The sequence below is a fragment of the Canis aureus genome, chromosome 13, assembly GCF_053574225.1.
Source record: "Canis aureus isolate CA01 chromosome 13, VMU_Caureus_v.1.0, whole genome shotgun sequence".
NCBI classification, from domain to species: Eukaryota; Metazoa; Chordata; class Mammalia; order Carnivora; family Canidae; genus Canis; species Canis aureus.
Genome location: NC_135623.1, coordinates 24,613,971 through 24,637,072, shown reverse-complemented (window position 1 = coordinate 24,637,072; position 23,102 = coordinate 24,613,971). Strand labels below are relative to the sequence as shown.

The window sequence follows — 23,102 nt, the reverse complement described above, 5'->3', positions numbered from 1 at the left end:
CAACGCCCTGGAGAGTGGTGCGCGTGGCTGTGTCCTTGCCGGGAGAATTGCACAGGAGGAGGTGTCTCTCCAGCTGCCCCAGGGGGAGGCTGAGAGTGGGGCAGCCACAGGCGGGAGCTGGGGTTCTCCCCCTGAGGCGGCGCTTGTCCTTCTCTCCCCTTCCCAGCTAGGCTCTTCCAGAAGGCGAGCCCGCCATGGCTCAGGAGAAGTTCTTGGTGCTGTTGCCACTAGTGGTCCTGGCGCTGCTGGGGCTGGCCTGCGTGCAGCCTTCTCTGGCCAGGGAGTCGAAGGCCATGAAGTTCCAACGGCAGCACATGGACTCGCACCCCGCCGCCATCAGCGCCAGCTACTGCAACCTGATGATGAAGCGCCGCAACATGACGGATGGGTGGTGCAAGCCCGTGAACACCTTCGTGCACGAGCCTCTGGCAGACGTCCAGGCCGTCTGCTCCCAGAAGGATGTGCTCTGCAAGAACGGGCAGTCCAACTGTCACCAGAGCCGCTCCCAGATGAACATCACCGACTGCCGCCTGAAGAACGGCTCCAAGTTCCCCAAGTGCGTGTACACGACCACGCAGAAGGAGCAGTACATCGTTGTGGCCTGTGAGGGGAACCCCCACGTGCCGGTGCACTTTGATGCGTGTCTGTAGCTCTCGGCCTGAGGCCAGAGAAGCGGGCGCCCTGTCGCAGGTGGCACCTGCTACCCCTCCCCTGCCTTCCTGCTCTGGGGAATCCCTGCAGCCGGGGCTCCTCCGGCTTGCTCCCAAACCCGGGCTGCCCTGCCCAGGGCTGCTCTGCTCGGTCGGGGGGCGGGGGCCCCATGTTAGCCACCTCACCGCTTCTTTCAATAAAGCACAGCTGTGCTCACCTGGGTTTCCCACGCTGTCACCCTCCCGGTACTGCCTGTGTGATCGCTCCTGCAGGAGCTGCAAACCTGGCTGTAGCTTTGGGAGGCATCATCAGCTCATCCGAAGCCTTCTCTTCTGACGCTTGGCTTTGGTCACCCGAGATCATCCCTTGTAAACCGCCAGGCTGCTAAGCGAAGGCTACTGGGGATAAAAGGGGGCTATAGCCTGGGAGTGGGTGCTGGGTGAGCGGCCCGGCAGCCGAATGCAGAGACAAGAACCTCTGCCCGGAAGGAGGGTAGCCTCAGGAAGACCCTGCGCTGCCCCTGGGTGCGGGGAGGGATGTGGGAAACCAAGATCCTAAATTGTCATTTTCCTTTTTTGGGGTGAGCTATTACTAATCAGAAGAATGGCCATGTCTTAGCTGGAAAGTCAAAACCTTCAATTTAGGAGCCAAAGGGGACTGTAGAGATAATTCCGTTGAAGGAGAAAAAGTAGATTTTGGCTTTTGTATCAACTCCATTCGAAAGGGTCCGTCTAAAAAAGAAAAAAAAAAAAAAAAAGAAAGGGTCCGCCTAGAATGCTGTAGGAAAAATTCTTTTTTTTTCTTTTCTTTTTTCTTTCTTTTTCTTTTTTTTTTTAAATAAAGATTTTATTTATTTGTTTATTCCTGAGAGACACAGAGAGAGAGGCAGAGACCCAGGCAGAGGGAGAAGTAGGCTCCCTGTGGGGAGCCCGAGGCGGGACTCAATCCCGGGACCCCGGGGTCGCACCCCAGGGTGAACACTTAACCCCTGAACCCCCCCCCCAGGTGCCCCTAATAAGCAATGTGCATCTCCGGAAGGCACCTTGGACAGACAGACACGTGTGCCCTTTGCCATCGTGGGCCTAATGTAATGCTCACTGTTATAGAGCAACAGCCTGAGTCTCAGAAAGGCTAAGTGACTTGCTCAGGGCCCTGCTGCTTAGGGGCACAGCCGGGACTAGACCCCGGGGCTCCCGGCTTCCAGCCGTTGTTCTGCTACCAGAGTGGAGACAGGGAGAAAATTCTGCAGTCTCCCTTCTCCTGGGGGCTACAGCAGGGGTGCCAGAGGTCTGCCTCTTGATTTCAGCTCAGGTCTCGATCTCAGGATCTCACGGTCATGAGTTCAAGCCCTATGTTAGGATCCACGGAGCCCACTTAAAAATGACAGCGGGGGCACCTGGGTAGCTTCGTGGCTGAGCATCCACCTTCGGCTCAGACCGTGATGCCGGGGGCCCGGGACTGAGTCCCGCATCAGGCTCCCCTGGGGTCTCTGCCTCTCTGTGCCTCTCTGTGCGTCTCTTGTGAATAAATAAATAGAATCTTCAAACAACAGCAATAAAAATTCAAAAACAAACAAAACAGCCCTGCGCGCTGTGGACGGAGCTGTGGCTCCCCCCCCCCCCCCCCCCCCCCCCCCCGCTAGCAGAGGCTCCCTCTCAGGCTTTCAGGACACTTGCTCGGCTTGGGGCCTGCTTCTGCGCAGCCATTGGAAAGGCTAGAGACTCAGCTTGTGTCACCACTTAACCACTTCGTTTGACCCCTTGTTCACGCTTGCATGTGGCTCATGGAACCAGAGAGAGGCCCTATTTCCATTCATCTGACCAGTCTTTATGAACAACATCTATAAGTGTTGGAAGGGATGCTGTTTCCCCTAAGTAAGGCAACCCTTTTGCTTCTGTGGGAAGGAGAAGGGCTGGGGGTGAGAGGGACCAGACACCCCTGCATTTCTGTGGGGGGATCTCACTCTTACTGGCAGTGAGGATGGAGAAGGAAATGTAGGGTTTCTAGATAGATTCCTTGAGCCAGAATTTGTCTTAGGTTCATCTCAGCCTTGTTCCCCATCCCAGCGCTCCTCACTCCCCTCTTGCTGGTGCTTTCCTGGCGTTCTTAAGGACACCCATTTGGGGTTTCGCTGCTTCTGTATCCACACATCCGCCAGCTCTGGCTTCCAATCTCCCCCACGCCGGGGCTGGGGCCGGGGCCTGCTGGGGCGTCCATCTGGGAACACAGCGCTAGGTGAAGACTGGTCCACACTGGCCCAGCCAGGCAGCCCGGGCGAGGGGGGCAGGCTCTGACTGCGAGGACCCTGGGCAAGGAAAGCCAGAGTCCTGCCTGGAGAGGCTCAGGCGCCATCAAGGAGAGAAACATCTCAAATAACGTGGGGAGGCAATGGAGCTCCGTTCAGTGGGGAGACTCGCCATCCCACCAACCAAGGAGTACTAACCCCTTCCAGGAGGCCGATCTGGCCGACTGATTTCAAACTTAAGGTGCTGACGCAGTGAGGGGAGTAGCTGCTTGCAGGCACAAAAGGCCGTAGTCAGTGATTCTTTCAAGGATAGTGCCCATTTCCAGAAAATTCTTCAGACCAAACAAGCTTCAGGAACTCGGGGTTCCCGTGCCCAGGCAAGCACATCTCCGGGTCCGGCTTCTCCTCACTCCCACAGCTTCAAGCGTTCCCTCGAGTGACAGCGTCTCCGGCGGCTCCTCTCCTTCCTCCCCGGCTGGAACCCTCCCTTCATTCCTGCGGCCAACGCCCGGCCCGCGCTGCGCCCGTCAAACTGGACCAGCCCTCCAGGCCCAGAGGAGCCCCCGACGGCGCAGACCTGCGAATCACCAGGCTCTGTCTTTCCAACGCTGCTCACCCACAGGTGCACCCGGAGCTCCTGGCTGACCAGAGGGTGCTCCCAGCACCTGACTCAGCCCTCACCGGGGACGGCGGCCCTTGCAGGGCTCCCGATCCATGATGGAGGGTCCCGCTGAGGGCGCCGGTGACAACGCGCCTCCCCAAGGCCAGACGTGGCGTGTCTGGAAGCATCTCCAAACTCTGCCGAGTGTCACTAGGGGACAAGGTGCACAATCCCTCTGCAAATCATTCAGCAAATTCGCGTGTCCTTTGGGCTGCTTCCTGGATGCGATACATACGTGGATGGCAAGATGCCCTCTTGGCCTCTTCCCTCCAAGTTCATCTCCCTTCTCACTCTCTTACTGTCTTAATTAACAATAAAGAAGGAGTTGTTCCTCTGAAGGAACAGGGTACCACTGGGCGTGTTCGCCCAATGGGTTTGGTGACAATACTTTAAAGCTCATGACTGCTGTCGTTCTCTACTTTCTTCTAGCTACAAGTCTGGGCAGGGCCTATACCCAGGACCAGTTTCCTTCCTTTTCCACCCTCCATGAGAGTACAGCCGGGTGGGTGATTGGGCCAGGGCACCTCATTTAGCCCCAGCCCCACTATCAGCTCCCTGTGCCCTGAGGCAGGTCTATAGCTCTCTCGGGACTACAGTTTTCTAATCTATAAAACCAAAGGGATGGGTTTGTTCAAAGTCCCCTTATGCTGATGACTTTCTAGACGAGCATCCATTCTCTTTCTAGCAGAGCTGGCATGTGTGTGAGTAGGCATCTCCAGAATGGTCGCCTCATTGAGATCTGGTTTAGTTCAGAGCTCTTCTCTCAACACGAAGCCACCTTAGAGGCCTAGTTGACTTCGGCACCTCCTAGTGCAGATTTCTCTCTCAGGCAGCTTTAGACAACCTCCGAGTGTCCACGCTGGCAGCTAGCCTCTGCCAGGGCTTGTTAGGTGTCCTGGGCCTTGACAACCCTTGGATATTTCAGTCTGGCTCTGGTGCCACAGAGGGGAGAGACTAATGCAGAGGCAAGATTAGGGCAGGAGACAAGAACAGGACCTGGAATTTTCTGAGTATCTTCGAAACATGCCTAATAGAGCCTGAGGGGTGCTTAGCTGGCTCAGTTCATAGAGCATGAGACTCTTGATCTCGGGAATTCTAAGTTCAAGTCCCATATTGGGTGTAGAGATTACTTAAAAATAAAGCCTTTATAAAAAAGAGAGGTTGAGAGCTGGGCCCTGCTTTAGGCCAGCCTGTTTGGCAGCTTCTCTTCCCTACCTCCCTCAAGCTCTCCCTTCCTTTCCATAAACACTGCTGAACAATTATTTAGGAGGAAGGCTGTCCGATAATGGGGGCTTGGGCTGTTGTAACATAGAGACAAAATCTGTAGGTGGACATGACTAGTCACACATGAGGTCATGTTTATAGACCTGTGAAATTAAGGAGCTTCAGGGCAAGGAGGGCCATTTGTGATCTGGCTCTAAGCCCTTCACCTTCAAGGTAGAGAAATTGAGGCACAAAACCAAGAACAGAATGAAGAAAACCAAGTCTTCATTCCTCGAGTGTGTGTTTTTATGCTTTGCCTGCAAATTTTTGTTCTTTTTTTTTTTTAATTTTTAAAAATGATCAGACAGGAAAATTTATCTTTTCCATATACGAGTCTCTGAATTTTAACACAGGTGTAGAATTGTTACTGGATGATTTCTCACTGCCTTTAACTCAGGAAATGCACAGGGAGCCCTGGCCCTACAGAGGTCAACTGTTCCATCCCAGGAACCTCAAGGGGTGGCTGGACAAATTTTCAGCATAGCTCTCGGCTGGATCTGCCAACACTGTTGCCAAACAAACTCAGATAAACTCATCACAAGAGACGCTAATAACTCAAGAGATGAGTTTGGGAAAAAGAAAGGGGGAAATTTATTTCCAGGGCCAGCAGCTGGGGGAGGTGGCCAGCTCAGGCCTTAACAACCAATCTCTTTGCCTGCAAGATGGACACCTAGAGTTTTATAGGAGGAGATTCAGGGCAGGGAATGGTACCTGCAAGAGAGCAGGCAAGGATCATGGGTGGGATGGGCATGTGTTCAGCCCATGATCTTCGGGAAGGAACGGGATATGTGGGATGGTTTTCTAGTCATTCTGTTGATTTCAGGGCTTTTCTGGTCTGGAGGTTGGAATGTTCCTGGTCATTATCAATGCCTCAAGAAAGTGCAATAAGAAATAACCGTTGGGTTCTATAGTTGAGCAAGAGACTCACTGACAGAACTGTACAAGCATTATCCCAACCAGGACACAGAACAGTTCTATCATCCCCATTTCCCCTTGTGCTAATAATCTTATATAGTCATACACTTTCCCCCACTCCCTCCACACCTAAGAACAACTGGCCTATTCTCTGTCACTATTGTTATGTCTTTTCAAAAGATTATACGAATAGAATTACACAGTATGTAACTTACCAAGACTGCCTTCTTTTTTTTTTGTATATATTTTTATTGGAGTTCGATTTGCCAACATATAACACCCAGTGCTCATCCCATCCAGTGCCCCCCTCAGTGCCCGTCACCCAGTCACCCCCACCCCCCGCCCACCTCCCCTTCCACTACCCCTTGTTCGTTTCCCAGAGTTAAGAGTCCCTCATGCTTAGTCTCCTTCACTGATATTTCCCACTCAGTTCCCCTTCTTTCCCCTTTAATCCCTTTCACTATTTCTTATATTCCCCATATGAGTGAGACCATATAATGTTTGTCCTTCTCCGATTGACTGACTTCACTCAGCATAATACCCTCCAGTTGCATCCATGTGGAAGCAAATGGTGGGTGTTTGTCTTTTCTCATGGCTGAATAATCTTCCATTGTATATAGAGACCGCATCTTCTTTATCCATTCACCAAGACTGCCTTCTTTTACTCACATAATGCCTTTGAAATTCATCCAAGTTGTTGTGTGGATTATTCCTTTTTATTGCTCAGTAGTGTTCAAGTGCATGGATGTTTCATAGCTTTTTTGTCCATTCTCCCACTGGAGGACATTTGAGTTGATTCCATTTAGGGTGATTATGAAGACAGCTGCTTGAAACATCTGTGTACATATTTTTGTGTGAATTGGTAGAAGAATAGACACAGGGATCAATAGGACAACCTCAGTAACCCAGAAACAGACCCAGACAAATATAATCAAATATTTTTTTTTAAGTTTTTATTTATTTATTTGTCAGAGAGAGAGAGCCCAAGCAGGGGGAGTGGCAGAGGGAGGGAGAAGCAGGCTCCCTGCTGAGCAACGAGCCCAATGTGGGGCTTGATCCCAGGACCTTGGGATCATGACCTGAGCATAAGGCAGATACTTAACTGACTGAGCCACCCAGGTGTCCCTGATCAAATGTTTTTTGACAATGGTGCAAAGTGATTCTAGACAGAAAAGATATTTTTTTCCAACAAATGGTGACTGAACGTTCAAAAAAACCCATGCAACTCCCTTCCCCAAATTTCTAAATCTTAAATCTTTCTTCCCTTGCCCACTCTTTTTAAATTTTATTTAAATTCAGTTTAGTTAACATAGAGCGTATTATTATTTCTTGTAGAATTTAGTGATTCTTCAGTTGCATATAACACCTTCTGCTCATTAAATCAAGCGCCCTCCTTAATACCCGTCACTCAGTTATCCCATCTCCCCACCCCCTCCCTCTATCAACCCTCAGTTTGTTTCCTATGTTAAGAGTTTCTAATGGTTTGCCTCCCTCCCTGTTTTCCTCTTATTTTATTTTTCCTTCCCTTCCCCTATGTTCATCTGTTTTGTTCCTTAAATTCCACATATGGGTGAAATCTTATGGTATTTGCCTTTTCTGACTGACTTATTTCACTTAGCATAATACCCTCTAGTTCCGTTCACGATGTTGCAAATGGCAAGATTTCATTCTTTTTGATCCCCTGACAGAGGCAACTCTGCACCAGTGGAGATATCACAGAGGCAACTCGGCACCAGTGGAGATACCTATGATATGCTTCTTAGTACTGGACCCACCAGCTGGATTTGCTCTCAACCAGAGTAAGTGGGAACTTTGAGGTTGTAACAGGGCAGGCAGTGAAAGCAAAGGAAGTGAGAAGAAGGAAAGTAGGGGTGGGGCATGCCTGGGTGGCTTAGTCGGTTAAGCATCCAACTCTTGATTTCAGCTCAGGTCATGATCTCAGGGTCCTGGGATCCAGGCCTGCTCCAGGATCCATGCTCAGCGTGAAGCATACTTGGGAATCTCTCTCCTCGTCTGTCCCTCCCCCTGCTCGCAGGTGTTCTTTCTCTATCTCAAATAAATAAATAAATCTTTAAAAAAAGTAAGGTAGTAAGGAATTATGGATATGGCGTCAAGGTAGTAGGTCTAGAGAGACTTAGAGGTCAAAAGTGATGAGAAAATAAGATAAAAAAAGGATGACATAATTGGATACATAGTTCCCTTGGTTCTGTTGACTTCCTATTCTGGAAAGTTCACTGATTAAATCACTCAGGAGTAGGAGGAAAATTTATTTTTTCTCACAGGAAATATACACTTTTCCAAACTTCTGCTTTCCTCTCTTGGGCTTTTAGGAATGGTATGTCCACTCTATGGCAAGCCTCGATATTTTGCTTAGGTTCAATAGTGTGATGTCCAAAACTTGTAGTTTTTAGAGCATCCATGCACTCCTGAAATTTCTTTAGTCACCCTAGATAATGGGAGATGTAAAACCATCATTTCTTTCCTCTTACTCTCTAGTTTGATTCAAGTCATTGCAAATAGCAAAGATTTCATTTTTAATGGCTGAGTAGTATTCCACTGTGTGTGTGTGTGTGTGTGTGGCTCTTGTGGACATTGTTGCTATAAATATTAGGGTGCGAGTGCCCCCTTTGGATCACCATGTTTGTATCTTTGGGTTAAATGCCTAGTAGTACAATTGCTGAGTCATAGGGTAGCTCTATTTTTAACTTTTTGGGGAATCTCCATACTGTTTTCTAGAGTGGCTGCCCCAGCTTGCATTCCCACTAGCAGTGTAAGAGGGTTCCCCTTTCTCCCCATCCTCACCAAAATGTGTTGTTTCCTGTCATGTGAGGTGGTATATCGTTGTGGTTTTGATTTGTATTTCCCTGATATGGGGTGATGTTGAGTATTTTTTCATGTAACTATCGGTCATTTCTATGTCTTCTTTGGAGAAATGTCTGTTCATGTCTCTTGCCCATTTCTTGACTAAATAACTTGTTCTTTGGGTATTAAATTTGATGAGTTCTTTATAGATCTTGGTACTAGCCCTTTATCTGATATGTCATTTGCAAATATCTTTTTGCATTCTGTCCTTTGTCTCTTAGATTTGTCGACTGTGTACTCTGCTGTGCAAAACTTTTTTATCTTGATGAAGTCCCAGAGTTCATTTTTGCCTTTGTTTCCCTTGCCTTTGAAGACTGCTCTAGCAAGACCTTGCTGCGGGGGAGGTCAAAGAGGTTGCTGCCTGTGTTCTCCTGTAGGAATTTGTATGTATCTTTCATCCGTTTTGAGTTCAAAATTCAAAATTAAGTAATAGGAAATCAAAATATCCAATTGTTCAATACTGATGGTAATTACACACTTACTTTTTTTAAGGTTTTTATTTTTTATTTTTCATGAAAAATACATAGAGGCAGAAACACAGGCAGAGGGAGAAGCAGGCTCCCTGTGGGGAGCTTGATGCAGGACTTGATCCCAGGACCTTGGGATCACACCCTGAGTCAAAGGCAGATGCTCAACCATTGAGCCACCCAGGTGTCCCAATGGATCACTGTTTCATCTGAGAGACTCATGTGCCTGGCAAAGCAAAGTTTGTTTACCAATCCTTTTCTCTTCTCACCTTCTTCTGAATTGTCTCCCCCTTTTAAAGCCCTAGACCCCTAGCCTTTCCTTAGCTCAGGATGGTCCATAAGCCTCAGTTGGCTAGCTGCTACTTAGTCTCATATTTTTGTAGGGCTCCTGTATTTATGGCATATTAAAAGAGTTTTTGTTCTATTAACTGCCTTTTTATGATGCGGGGACTGACTCTTAGCCAAGAACCTAGAAAGGTGGGGATCCCTGGATGGCTCAGCAGTTTAGTGTCCGCCTTCGGCCCAGGGCATGATCCTGGAGTCCCGGATTGAGTCCCACATCAGCTCCAGCATGGAGCCTGCTTCTCCCTCTGCCTGTGTCTCTGCCTCTCTCTCCCTCCCTCTCTCTCTCTGTCTCTCTCTGTCTCTATGAATTAATAAATGCAATCTTAAAAAAAAAAGAAAAAAAAAAAAGAACCTAGAATGGTACACGTAAAAATTACTTTTCCTCTCCTGTGCCTAGGACCTAAATGCTTAACCCCAATCAAATTCTTTTTTTAAAAAAATGATGTTATTTATTTATTTGAGAGAGAACGAGAGCAGGAGAGAGGGGAAGAAGGAAGAACAGACTCCCCATGATCAGGGAGCCAGAAGGGGTTCGATCCCAGGATCCTGAGATCATGACCTGAGCTTAAAACAGATGCTTAACTGACTGAGCCACCCAGGTGCCCCTAGCCTAATTTTCATCCCAGTCCTTCAATATCTAAATTCACTACCTGGTCCCAACACCATAACTTCTGTAATATTTCAGTATTTGGCCAAAGCAAGAATGTTCTTAGATCCCAATGCTTTTTCTTTTCTTCATCTATACTTTCTCTTTATGTAATCCAATAGGCCATGGGAGAAATGACTCTAAGGCTACAATGGATTGCTATCCCTATTACTATTTATTTATATTTAAAACATTAGTTGATCCCATATGGAAGCCAATACTAAAGATGTAAGATGTGTCATTGTCAGCGTTAGAGCCTGTGTGTGAAAGTACCACGGAGGTGCCTGTGGTACCTTCCCGTAAACATAGGCCATGGGTTCAAGGGAAATATGTCAAAGCCCTGGGCAGAGTGGGAGGGATGGAGAACTGTCTTCTCCAAAGTCCCAGGGACACAGGCTGAGACAAGTGGCAGAGGCCCTGGGTCCCTGAGTAACAAAGGTGAACTGAGGCCCAAATGGTTCTCCTGAGGATGTTGGCAAAGGCAACCTAGGTGGCTCCAAGCTGGCAATTATGGGAAAGGGACCCCAAACACACATATTCACAGTCCTTAGAATGCAGGAGAAAATGATTTTATTGCTGTGAACAGGTGCAAGGACGCTTGGCCGAAGGTGCAAGAGGAAAACCATGGGGCCTGGGCCGTTCTTGGCCGTCTGCCCTATTGCCTTCCTGTAGTCAGCCAGCCACCTGTTTTACTTTTAGATAAAATTATATTTTAACCCTTCACACTTTACTGGTGTTGTTTCCTCTCCCTGGATGCTCTTCCCACCTTGTCTCCTGGTTCCTGACTCACCTGCTCAGCTGCGTTCAGCTCTCCTCTCCTCTGAGCTTGTCCCTCTGCAGGCACAGCTGTACTGTGTCAGCCTGGATTGTCCAGCTCCCACCAGCACCTCCTGCATTCCACTATAATCATGAAATTATATTACCGTGTACTGAAGTGTACTTGAAGGGTGAATCCAGTTAGACAACCTCAGATCGGCAGCCCCCGGGGGTTCAGTCAGTTAAGCAACCAAGCAATTCTTTCTGTGGGCTCAGGCGCCGACTCAGGTTGTAAGATCCAGTCCTGAAGTGGGGCTCTGCACTCAGTGGGGAGTCAACTTGGGCTTCCCTCTCCCTCTCCCTCTGCCCTCCTGCTCCTTCTCTCTCTTTCTCTATCTCAAGTAAAAATAACCCCTCCCCATTATAGAACATATAACAATATATAAAAATTCCTTTTAGTAAAATGTTAAAAGATGGTGTTTAAAATCATTTAGGAAGAAAATGGATTTAAGCACAATCAGTATAATAGCTTGGTGTTGCTGCTTGGGTTTTCCCACATCTACTTTCCCCCATGTGGATAGTTGCACATTCATTTCCTTTCAGGAACTGTCTTTCTCTTTCTTGTGTGCAATATCCGTGGGGTTATCCAAGTTTCAAATCCTCTTCCCCGGGCCAAGTGACGCTCATGAGATTCAGGCTAACCAGCCTCTTTCCTGTAGGAGACCAGAAGGGAGCACCCTAAAAGATGGCTCTCTGACACAAAGATTATTTTGAGAAACTGAAGACAAAAGAGCAGCTCTGAAGGAGAGTATAAATTCCCATTTACAAAGAAGGGTGATTTATCATAATAGAGAAGAGTTATTTTCCTTTCTGTAAGGTAGTTCTTATATTATGTATCTTTTTATTAGAACTTTCTTTTTTTTTCTTAGAACTTTTATGGGAACATTATATTTATTGAAGACATTATTTATTTATTTAAAAAGGTTTTATTTATTTATTCACGAGAGACACAAAGAGAGAGAGAGAGGCAGAGGGAGAAGCAGGCTCCATGCTGGGAGCCAGACGTGGGACTCGATCCCGGGACTCCAGGATCGCGCCCTGGGCCAAAGGCAGGTGCTAAACTGCTAAGCCCCCTCCCCGTCCGCCCCAGGGATCCCCTATTTATTTATATTTAAAACATTAGTTGATCCCATATGGAAGCCAATACTAAGGATGTAAGATGTGTCATTGTCAGCGTTAGAGGCTGTGTGTGAAAGTACCACAGAGGTGCCTGTGGTACCTTCCCGTAAACATAGGCCATGGGTTCAAAGGAAATATGTCAAAGCCCTGGGCAGAGTGGGAGGGATGGAGAACTGTCTTCTCCAAAGTCCCAGGGACACAGGCTGAGACAAGTGGCAGAGGCCCTGGGTCCCTGAGTAACGAAGGTGAACTGAGGCCCAAATGGTTCTCCTGAGGATGTTGGCAAAGGCAACCTAGGTGGCTCCAAGCTGGCAATCACGGGAAAGGGACCCCGAACACACATACTCACAGTCCTTAGAATGCAGGAGAAAGTGATTTTATTGCTGTGAACAGGTGCAAGGAAGCTTGGCCGAAGGTGCAAGAGGAAAACCATGGGGCCTGGGCCGTTCTTGGCACTCTGCCCTATTGCCTTCCTTCCAATCACACAGAGCTCCCAATCTGAAAAGCATCCAAAGTCTGCTGTCCCTTACTCTTGTCTCACATCTTGGCCCTTTACTTATTTCTTCTATGGGAACCATGGGAATCAACAAAGGAAAGAGAAAGCAGAGACATCATGAGAGAGCCTGGCCCAGGGGGAGGGACCGCAATGGCCACCTTGGTCTTAACCGAAGTGTGTAGGACCCAGCGGGACGGTTTCGTCTAAGTGGACGGGAAGCAGAAGATTGGGAGGGTAGCCTGGCTGCGAGTTGTTACAGGCAACAATGTAGAACTGGTTCTGGTACGTAGTACGGTAGGTGCACTGGGGCCGGCGCCCCGTGAGAAGGCAGTAGGTCATGTTCACCCTCCCTGCGCTCTTGTGGCAGTTTCCCAGGCCATTCTTACAGGTCCTGTTGGGCTGTTGACAGGTAGCAACCACGTTTTGGAAGGACTCTTGCAGAAAGGTGTTTTGCCCCTTACATGTGTTAGGGCGATAATTGATCTGAGGCATTTCAGTGTTGCATCTCACCGGACCCGCTCTGACGTGCTCGGTGATAAACCACTGAACGGCAGTGACGCCTGGAGGCCGAGCAGCAGCTGGAGGCACTGGTCCCCATGATCCCAGCAGCAGCAGCAGCAGCAGCAGCGGCCACGGCCCTGGGAGATGCAGCATCATCCCTCTGGGCAGGAGGAGGGAGGAAAATGAGGGAATCACAGTGGTCAGAGCAATAGGAACAAAATGATCCTTCCCAGCCATTAGGTGCTTATTGTGCCTTTAAGGTTTCCTTGCTCCTTTCTTGATCTTCATTTTATTTCATTCTTTTTTATGCTTTTATTCTTGGTTTCAGAGCGAGCGAGACAGCGGGTCAGAGAGCACCCAAGGGATGGGGGCCGAGGGGGGCTGAGAGGCGCACTCGCCTCCGAGCAGGACCCCACAGCGGGGCTCTGACGGGCTCGGGCTTAGCCCCCCCCCCACCCCCCGCAGAGGCAGGCGCTCTCCCGGGGCTCCCCGGAGCTCACCGGGGGTCACCGGCTGGTGGTTGTCACCTCACCTGCCCGGCACCTTGAGTATCCAAGTCCCGGAGGGCCTGAGTCCCACCAGGAGGAACAGGAGGTAGGAGTACTGCACCCCCTGCAGACCCCGGTCCCCTCCCTGTCCTGTCCCCCCGAGGGACTGACCCTGGGCCCGGCCTCCCTCCCGAGGCCCTGTCCTCCCACCGGCCGCCCTGGGCCCCGGGTCCCCTCCCGCCTGGGCCGCGGCCGCCCTCCTACCAGGTGTCCTGCGAGGCTCCGGATGTCACCCAGGCCACGCGCAGCCCGACTCTGAGGTCGAGCCTGCTCCCCACCCCGGGAACCCGTGCACTTCCTGGGCGGGCCGGGCCTTCCTTCCCCTTCTGCAGCTGCAGGGCCGCGGCCTTGACCTCGGTTTCCAGCACCAGACCCGCCGCGGGACCTTGATGCTATGGTGGCCACGGCCCTGGACCTGGGGTGCGGTGGGCGCCCCCGACACGGGTTACCCCCCTGCTCGGTATCCTGGGCCACAGCCCCGGCTGCCCAGCCTCAGGAGCTCATGACCAAGTGACAGGGACCATCACACAAACAGGCACATCGCAGGGTCAGGGCTGAGCTGGGCCGCAGAGAGGAGTGCTGGGCGCAGGGACAGAGGACAAAAACTGAGTGTGTGCTCAGCCGGCTCTCAAGTCTCCTCCTCTACAGCCACCCGGGTTAGGGCAGGTGCCCACATCCACACGTCCACAGTCGCCAGGACCCCAAGCCCCCTGCCTAGGAGCACCCCATCAGACCCCCCCGGGCCGGGCGGGACCCCCCAGTCCGGGCCTCCCATCAGAATTGCCTGGGAATCTGTCAAGGATGCCAGGAAACAGAGTCTGTAGGGAGCAGGCTGGGGCCTGCACAGGTGTGCTCAGCTCCGCGGGGGGCTGATCCCCATTCCCAGTGAAGAGCCCGCGTCCCCACCCTGGGTTACCCCCAACGCTCAGGTCCTGGAGGTTTAGCCACTTGGCACTTTGTGCTCCTTCAGGTGGTGAATTCCTGTCTGGCTGCCCCAGGACAGCTCGGGACAGGGAGCGCAAGACCCCAAGGGAGCGGCCCCCTCCCGTCCAGGTCTCTTCCATGATCTCAGGTCTCACAAGTGCAGGGGAGGGAAGGCCTCTGCCTCTTCCCTCCAGGCCGTCCCTGCGCCTCCATAGAGAAGCAAAGCCCAGACCAAGGAGAGGAAAGCGGGCACATTCCCTTCTGGTCAGTGTGAGGGGACACGGGAGCCTCCTGGGGAAAAGGACCCAGGAAGAGGTTAGGGCTGAGTGTCCCCTGCTGGGCTGGGGAAGTGGGGGGGGGGGCGAGGAACCCTGGGCCGCATCCAGGGGGGAGCTCAGTGTGCTCGACAGGGGGCAACACAGGAAGACCTGTGCTCAGAGGTGTCCCCGGCTTTGCAGAGAGGGAGACTGCTCTCCTCTGGTTTGGGACACCCTGGCCGGGACGGGTTAGGACCTGCCCCCGGGGAGGTGAGCAAGCCCTCCCTGCAGCCGGCACTTCTCCGCGTTCTTCAGCCGCAGAGGTTCAGCACGCCAAGCTGCCGGATCCCCTCCACGTCGCTGGGCCTGCTGCCTGCAACAGCAACTGAGCCCAGGGCTGGTCCCCGAGATCCCACAGGGTCAGCGTCTCTAAGCAGGCCACAGTCCCTAGGTCCCTTCTCGGCACATTCAGGCCTCCGGGACGCTGCGTCCTCGGGTGGCTGTGGCCTCTGTGTGTCCCGCATCTGACACGAGAGTGACCCGAGCAGTGAGTCGGGGCCTGAGGCTCGGGGCACCCCCGCGTCTCGGGGTGCCGGTCACTTGGATGGCGTGTGAGGAGCTGCAGCCCGGGCTCCTGGGGCCGTGGAGGCTGGTGCCCGGGTTGTCCCGCGGGGGCTCGTGCTGGGTCCTACAGCCTCCTTCTTCTTTCCCCACAGGCGGAAGGCACTCTCCCCTGTTCTCAGGCCTGAATCCACCGCTTTGCACACCTGCTGAGGGGAAAAGTGTGCAAGACCCACAATGCATGAGAGCGACCACACGTGGTCCCCCATGGAGCGCCAAGACCTCCTGCCAGACGCACCAGGGGGAGCAGACGGAACAGAGGGGACCCCTCGGCGGGTCCGTCATGTTCCAAACGCCACGGTCCACAGCAGGCGATGCTAGGGATTTCCTGGTCACCACCAGGCACGTGACCTTGGTCCACAGAGAGCACACGTGGGCATAAATCAAGATCACGTTGGAACTGTTGTGACATTTACTGATGTAATCATTATTAATTAATGAGCCACCCAGAGGAAAACCAGAGGGAAGAGGAGGAGGGGGGGTTGGGACGCTGTATGGAGCCCCGAGGGTGAGACCCTGGCCCTTTATGGACATTCTGGCCATCTGGTCACCTGAGCCCCGAAGGTGAGACCCTGGCCCTTTATGGACATTCTGGCCGTCTGGTCACCTGAGCTCTTCAGGGCCCTGTCCTGCGGCCAGGCTGGAGTTCGGGAGCGGGGTGGTGGCCCGGGCCGGGAGCTCAGGCTGGGCACACTGGGCTGCGCAGCACGTGGCCGCCCGGGGCTCTTCCTCCCTGGTAACCGGGGTCCCGGCGACGAGGTCGGCTTGCCGCTCCCCGATGGCTCAGCGGGTCCCCGGGTCCCCGATGACGCTGAGTTGCCTGCGGGCCTCCACGTGGGCCACACAGGGGGCGCGGGGACCTGCCCCTTGACACTCTGCTCGGCCAGGCCACGGCTCAGGGCCCCCGCACCTGGGCAACACTCCTGAAGCTCTCACCTCTCAGCCTTATTTGACTTTCTTCTTTCTCGAGGACACTGCACTGAACATGGGGCTCGACCTCTTGACCCCGTGATGAGAGGTCACAGGCCGGACCGCCAGCCACCCGGCCTCCCCCTTCTGGGGGCTCTCAGAAGTCTGCTGGGGTGGCTGCACCTGGCGGGTGCCACCAGAGCCTGGCCGAGGCCCCGATGACCCCTGCCCCCACGCTGCCCCCTCCAGGCTCCCCAGCCCCGCCTCTCCTCTCTGCCAGGGAGCTCTGGGCAGCTTGTGGACCCGGACCCCAGGGGCGTCCCAAGGCCAGGCCCGTGCCAGGAGGCTCAGCCCCGGGTGGGATGTCGCAGCTCCCGGAGGACACAGCTCCCGCACGAGTCACAGTGTGTCACCCCTCCGCGCGGCGGCAACAGAATTTGAGTGTCGGGTCAGATGACGTTGAACCTTTAAGGACCGAAGGACAATGTGCGCAGACAGCAAGATGCGGGGCAGGAAGGACCCTTGGGCCTCGGGCGGCCTTCCCTGCTGTCCTAGGTGGGCAGGAAGGGGGCGCAGGAGGCCGTCCAGGCCTGACTCAATCGGCTGATTTGAGACAAAGAGTAGTTTTTCTTTCGAGGCGTCTTTTCCATTTGTAAATTCATTTTTCAAAATGCCGCCAACAGTGCCAGGAGAAGCAGGGAACGCGATGTTGCCCACATGGAGGCCTACGGGGGACGGCCCAGCGGGAGGGGACGGAGGAGGCCGCGGGCCTCCTGGGAAAGGGGAAGCTAAGTTCACCAGGATGGGGATCTTCTGGAATTCTTTGTCCCTCTTGGCAGGTCCTAGGAAGTCCTTCCCTTGTGCTCTCACGGGCTCATTTCATTTCCTAAGGTGAGGAATTACCAAAAAGTCAACAATGTAGATAAATACAAGCCAATATAGAGTACTCAAAACAAATCATATCGTTTTTCATCTGCCTGGCGTATTTCAATAAATAAAATATAAAACTATCGGTGTTCCCTCCATTCTCCTTGCCATTCTCACTCCTCTTAGCTCTTCTCAGATGACATCATAACCACGGAGTGTGTGCAGCCCCGTTTTTACTTTTGTATTTTATCCATAACATATTCCTAAGTGGCATCAACCTCTCAATTGTGCTTCTCTTCAATTTGTTTTGGCTGTTTTACGGGCTTTTGGCTCTTGCCCCTCGGGATGAAGATTCTACGTTTCATAACTCAAGAGGTTTTTTTTTTCTAGCTTCCCCGAAGTTCCCGTAGAACATAGCCTAGTCATGCAAGGAATTTTCTCCACAAGTTTCTAAGGAAGCCAGTCTAGGAGACCGATCTGGGCTTGTCTCCTGGGAACTCCAGATTACCCTCCTCCAGGGTTACCCCTGCCCAGGGCCTTATCACTCTTTTGTGCCCAGAAGTGAGTCTTTGATATTGGACACCTGTGCTCCAGGCTATGCTCAGAGTGAACCCAAGTGCCCTGGATGAGAAGACACGGAGCAGGCTCACAGGGAAGGCTGGCCCCCACCCCCGCCACACTCCTCATCAGTCCCAGTGCCCCACCTCTCACGACTGCCCCTTTCTTCACTGCTGCACACTTCCTGGCTCTCTACTCTTCAGATCCACGGATTGATTTCCTCGCCCAGTGACACGTAAGTGTTGGATCTGAACAGGGGGAGTCAGAGTTGGGGTTGGTGCCGAGGAGGCTTGAGAGGAAAGGGCCGGGGACACTGGACGGGGCCTCACTGAACCTGCAGGCGGTAGAGTTCAGACTGGAAAGTGACCCAATTTCTAAGATGCAAAGACCTGAAGTCAACTCAGGATTAATCCCACCGGTGGGATCTGTCCCCTCACCCCCTTCTCCCCTACGCCCGCTGCCTCCCCAATCTTCCCAAGGACGATACATTGAGGCAACTTGAATCCTGGTCTTCTATCCTGGTGAGGTCCTGTAGACAAGGTAGAGCGAGCCACCCATGTGAATGTGCCGACTTGATGTCTATGCCTCATACAGCCCTTGACACGCTGGAAGAGGACAAAAATTTCCTTCTCTTTCAAGGTTCTTCCAGCCAGTTTCAGAATTGCGTTGACAGGGACGTCTGGATGGCTCAGGTGGCTCAGCACCTGCTTTAAGCTCAGGTCGTGATCCAGGGTCCTGGTTGGAAGCATGCATGGGGCTCTTTCCTCAGTGAGGACTCTGCTTCTCCCTCGCCCTCTGCCCCTCCCCTGACACATGGTCTCTCTCTCTCTCTCTTTCGCTCAAATAAAGAAATGAAATATTTTTAAAAATTAAATTAATCAAAGAATTAAGTTGACACAAGACAGATTTAACAGGAGAAAAAACCCAAGCTTTATTATATGCTCATAAAGCCCCAATAGTGGCAGTGTGATCCCAAAGAGATGACAGAGGCAGACAGTTTTTAGACATTTTAAACAATGAGAAGTTACATTTGCTAGGAATTAACAGGACAGTGAAAACAAATGTCTGAGAGTTTTAATCAGTAAGGACTCCAAAGCGGAATCTGACCTGACCTAGTAGGTTAGTAAAAAGGAAGAAAGTTTGTTTACAGAGCCTTCCTGGCTTTAGAATCCCTGTGGCTGGTGGGTGCCTGGCTGGCTCAGTTAGTGCAGCATGCCCCTCTTGATCTCAGGGTTGTGAGTTCAAGCCCCACTTTGGGCAAAAAGCTTACTTAAAAATTAATGTAAGAAAATTAGTAGTATTCCTCTCTCTGGTGATAAGAACGTCTTTTTATTTCTTAGGTCAGGAAGGGTCCCTTTCATATGAGAGGTCATTTTCTACTTTTACGGGGACAGAAGAGGGTCTGAGGGTCCTCGCACTGGCTGTTTTCCAAGTAGCTTCAGGTCCAATAATCAAATGCACTGTGACACCTTGTGGGGGAGCCGGCCCTGGGTCCCTGCAGCAGTCTCAGAAGTGCTCTCACGTACTCGTCTCGTTAGACTCTCACAGGTCTGCGAGGCAGCTATTACGAGGCCCATCGGAGGACCCGGCGCTCAGAGAGCTGAGATCCCGATTAGAGATGCCCTAGGACCCGCTGTACTCCTCATGGTCAATGAGGACAGAGAGCGGGCTCATAGGGGAGACCTTCCCACACAAGCCTATGCCCTCATTGTGACCAGGGGAGTTCCCGTGAGGGCAATTTCAGGCTTGGCACTTAATTGATTAGAACAAGATTTCAAATTTCCTATACGATCCGATTCTTAACGACCAATCCAGATGATTTACAATCATGACCCTGAGGGAAATGGCCTCTGAGAAGGATGTGCACAGTCAGAAGTGACAGCGGGCTTCACACAAGCTTTGGGGAAGTTGATAAGGAGTCAGAATTCGATAAGCACCGTCTTGCAAAATCAGTGTAACTGTAGCCTTGGGATTTCAGTGACCCGAAGCCTTCTTGCTCGGGAAATATCACCCAAGTGTCCACCCGTCTTCCGCATTCCCTTAAGCGGTGACAATGCTTTCCCCTTCACAGCTCTGAAGCTTGGAAATACCAATTTCCCTTAGAGCCATGCTCCTAGAGGGTTGATCTGGACTATAGAGCAGAGTTCACGAGAGAGTGACTGGCTCCTCGGTTTGGGGGGAAGAGCAGGCCGATGGGAGAGGTGTGAACTTCTCGCAATAACCTCCACCAAGTGTTGACCGTCTTGTGTTTGTCTCACTCAGGCTCTAGCGTATTTTCAGCTTTTGTACAGTTTCTCACGCAATGAGATTTATGGTCTCAAGCCTGGGAAGAAAAAGGTGACACTGGGCCCCACGTTGGCAGCAAAGCGATTCTCAGGTGCGAGCCAGCTCTCAGGGCAGGGTGGAGATCATGCTCTCTTGTCTCCTCCCCGTGAGCGTGCAGGTGGCTCTGGCGGCGGAGATGGCATCCTGTCTACCGATGCTCGGCCCTCTCGTGGCCCTGCTGTTTGCGCTCTGCGGGCTGCTGGTCCACGGCCAGAACCTGTCCTGGAGGGCGTTCATGGAGCAGCACTACCTGAGCACAAGCTGGAAGTTCAGCGACTACAAATGCAACAATCTCATGAGGGAAAGGGAAGCTCCAGAGGACAGGAAAGATCACATCTTCATCTATACCTTGTGGCACAAAATCGAGCATATTTGCCTCAGGAAGTGGAGAGATCCTTACAGAAACGTATATATATGGGCCGAGCATCCCTTCCTAATACTCCAGTGCTACCACAAGAAGAACAGAAAGGGCTACAGAGAGCACAGCAGCTACAGCTACGTGGAATTCCACTGTGGCGGGAACGGGTATGTTGATGGCATAGAGGACATCCGGGTGGTACACATCAAAAAATAGGAAAAGAGCGAGTCCTCCCACACCCCCAGGGTGGAGGAGCGTGACCAGTGCTTCCCAAGTGGTGGCCCCTGCCTGCCTATGTCAACAGCTCTCGCGCCCCGTTCCCTTACGTTGATGTGCCAATGTCTTCCAACTACTGAGTTGCGCACCACGTGGCGTCTTCCGGTAGGAGCTGCCTGCATGGTTTCTCTGCCTCCAATACCCTCTGCCCTCCTTTACCTGGTCTGCTCTTACCTTTTGTTAAGATTAAGCTCCCAGGGCAGCCCCTGTGGCACAGTGGTTTGGCGCTGCCTGCAGCCTGGGTGTGATCCTGGAGACCTGGGGTTGAGTCCCCCGTCAGGCTCCCTGCATGGAGCCTGCTTCCTCCTCTGCCTGTGTCTCTGCCTCTGTGTGTGTGTGTGTCTCTATGAATAAATAAATAAAATCTTAAAAAAAAAAAACTTACACATTAAAAAAAAAAAAAAGATTAAGCTCACCTGGCTTCTCTCCTTACTGAACCGAGGAGTTTCCTGAGAGTGACTCTCCTCACTCCACCCAAACAGAAAGGTCTTCCCTTCCCTCCATGAATTCGATCATTCCAAGGTGTAGGACATTTATCTACGTTAGGTGTGTGTGATTAGTGTCGGTGTTACAGGCTGCGTGATATCGATTATACTTGCACATGATTTGCACAGAATGTGTTATGGTTATGGACTCAGTCGTTAAATGTGTTTCTAAGAAAATGCAGGGATTTTAGGCAGGTTAAGGCTTTATGTTTCTTGGGAATTATAAATTACGTAGGTGATTATAGCAGGAATGAGCTTATCTGATAATAATCATTTTCACTAGGAAGAGACGTAGAGTGGGATAAAGGACTTTAGAACATAAACTTCCTGAGGGTCGCCGGCGGGCAGGTGGGGGGCAAGATGGGGTAACTGGATGATGGACATTAAGGAGGCCCACAATGCAATGAGCACAGGCTCTTATAGGAGACTGATGATTCACCGACCTCTACATCTGAGACTAGTAACACTTTATACGTTGTTTAATTGCATTTAAATTAAGAAAATAAAAACTGTAAGCTTCTTCAAGGACGGATCTTATAATTTACATTTCGTGGGTAAAAAAACAGGAAATAAATCGCAGAAGGAAATGTTGAGGACACAAGTAAGTAACTGCTGAGAATTCTGTTTGCTAAATGGGCAAGAGAGATGCGGAGAAAGATAAATCTTCACTTCAGATAATTACGCCTCAAGCAGGTACGGGGAGGAGAAATACTAAACATTAGAGTCCCTTGTATCTTCAGCCTCCTGCATGATTGAATGACTCCCGTGTTGAAACAGGTAGAGAAAAGACCCAGGTAACAGCATTTCCAGCGAGGTGGCCGTGTTCCTCGTCCTGAATGTCTGGCCTCAATGAGTAGCCAAGGAATCCAGGTTGGCCATCACGTTCCACGAGCAGCTCTTCAGCTTTGCGATTTTGAACTGCACCTGGGCTTGAGCAGAGACTGGGAGGTGATGACTTATACTAGCCAGATTCACAAGAGATCAGTGTCAATCCAGTTGTTCCCTATCGATGCTCAGTTTATGGATGAGGAATACTGACTGTTTGTCTCAGCTGAGAAAAGCTGCTTCCAGATGCAGTGGCATGGGGCACCTGGGTGGCTCAGTCGGTGACGTGCCTGACTCTAAATTTCAGCTCGCGTCATAATGTCACGGTCATGAGATCCAGCCCCACAGCCAGCTCTCTGCTGAGCCTGGAACCTGTTTGGGATTCTTTCTCTCCCTCTCCCTCTTCCCACTACCCCTCCCCTTGCTCACACAGGCTCTTGCTCTCGCACTCTCGCTCTTCAACATGAAAAGAAAGACAAACCAGGTGAAAACAAAATATAATGGCCTATTTTGTAGCATATTCTGGTTTCCTAGAGTTATATTTCAAAGTGGTCTATTCCGGCCTCTCACAGTAAGTTTTCACAAATACCTTATTTTAAAATTAGGTAAAATTTTTTTTAAAATAAATAAAAAGTAAAATAACCAGCATGCTAGACTACAACAATGAAGGGAGAAAAACTCCATAGTCCCTACTAACTTTGTGGTCACACTGTCTAGTGTGATCCCATCTACACAAAAATACAAATATGAAATATAGGAAAGGTATATAATACATAACAATATATTGGCAGTGGTGAACTTTACGTAGAGTGGATTTTAAATGACATATAATTTGAAAGTTCCAAATGTTCTTTTTTCTTCTTTTTTCTCTTTTTGACTATATGCATCATGTAATTTTAAAACAGATATTATCATCTGTTCCCCATCAGACTCTTATCATCAAAGTGCACACAAGGGGTAGACAGAAAAGGGCAAAGTCCATGATTAGTCTCCCACGGGGCTGAAGAGGTGCATAAAACAGAACCAAGCAGAGACCAGGACAGAGTGTGAAGGGACGCTCATAGTGTCCCTGATATGAGTATCGTGCTCCTCATGCTTTCCAAAGGGTCCAGGAGCCAGGTGTCCGGGCTCCTCATCAAAACTCAAACTTAAAAGCAAAAGT

The 23,102-nt window shown here is 51.0% G+C and overlaps 3 protein-coding genes across 11 annotated transcripts in view; 2 read left to right on the top strand and 1 right to left on the bottom strand.

The window, feature by feature from the left end:
• Positions 1-17,223, top strand: part of RNASE1 (ribonuclease A family member 1, pancreatic) — a 44,847-nt gene extending 27,624 nt beyond the window's left edge. For 3 of the 7 annotated variants that reach the window (XM_077845456.1, XM_077845457.1, XM_077845459.1), the window contains one exon: positions 171-867. In XM_077845456.1, the coding sequence (XP_077701582.1) occupies positions 171-650 (480 nt within the window). In that variant the 3' untranslated portion in view covers positions 651-867. Of the gene's footprint in view, positions 1-166; positions 868-13,453; positions 13,582-15,432; positions 15,846-15,901 lie in introns of those variants that run through there. The other 4 variants (XM_077845460.1, XM_077845458.1, XR_013350504.1 and 1 more) reach the window with 3 other exon arrangements.
• On the bottom strand, positions 12,351-13,239 carry RNASE6 (ribonuclease A family member 6). Its single transcript, XM_077845462.1, has one exon. It carries the CDS (start codon positions 13,222-13,224, stop codon positions 12,652-12,654), a length of 573 nt encoding a protein of 190 aa, XP_077701588.1. The 5' UTR covers positions 13,225-13,239; the 3' UTR covers positions 12,351-12,651.
• Positions 17,224-17,741: 518 nt separating the features above from the next.
• On the top strand, positions 17,742-21,059 carry EDDM3B (epididymal protein 3B). 3 transcript variants are annotated; one of them, XM_077845465.1, is made up of 2 exons: positions 17,742-17,906; positions 20,108-21,059. In XM_077845465.1, exon 2 carries the CDS (start codon positions 20,133-20,135, stop codon positions 20,568-20,570), a length of 438 nt encoding a protein of 145 aa, XP_077701591.1. In that variant the 5' UTR covers positions 17,742-17,906; positions 20,108-20,132; the 3' UTR covers positions 20,571-21,059. The 3 variants fall into 3 exon arrangements, with proteins under 3 accessions (XP_077701591.1, XP_077701589.1, XP_077701590.1); XM_077845463.1 differs by having other exon boundaries at positions 19,934-21,059; XM_077845464.1 differs by having other exon boundaries at positions 17,749-17,906; positions 20,115-21,059.
• Positions 21,060-23,102: the final 2,043 nt, after the last annotated feature.

What these genes read in the sequence shown, in the direction of transcription:
- RNASE6 (XM_077845462.1), bottom strand. Translation starts at nt 13,224, where the DNA reads ATGGCTGGGAAGGATCATTTTGTTCCTATTGCTCTGACCACTGTGATT.
- EDDM3B (XM_077845463.1), top strand. Translation starts at nt 20,082, where the DNA reads ATGCTCTCTTGTCTCCTCCCCGTGAGCGTGCAGGTGGCTCTGGCGGCG.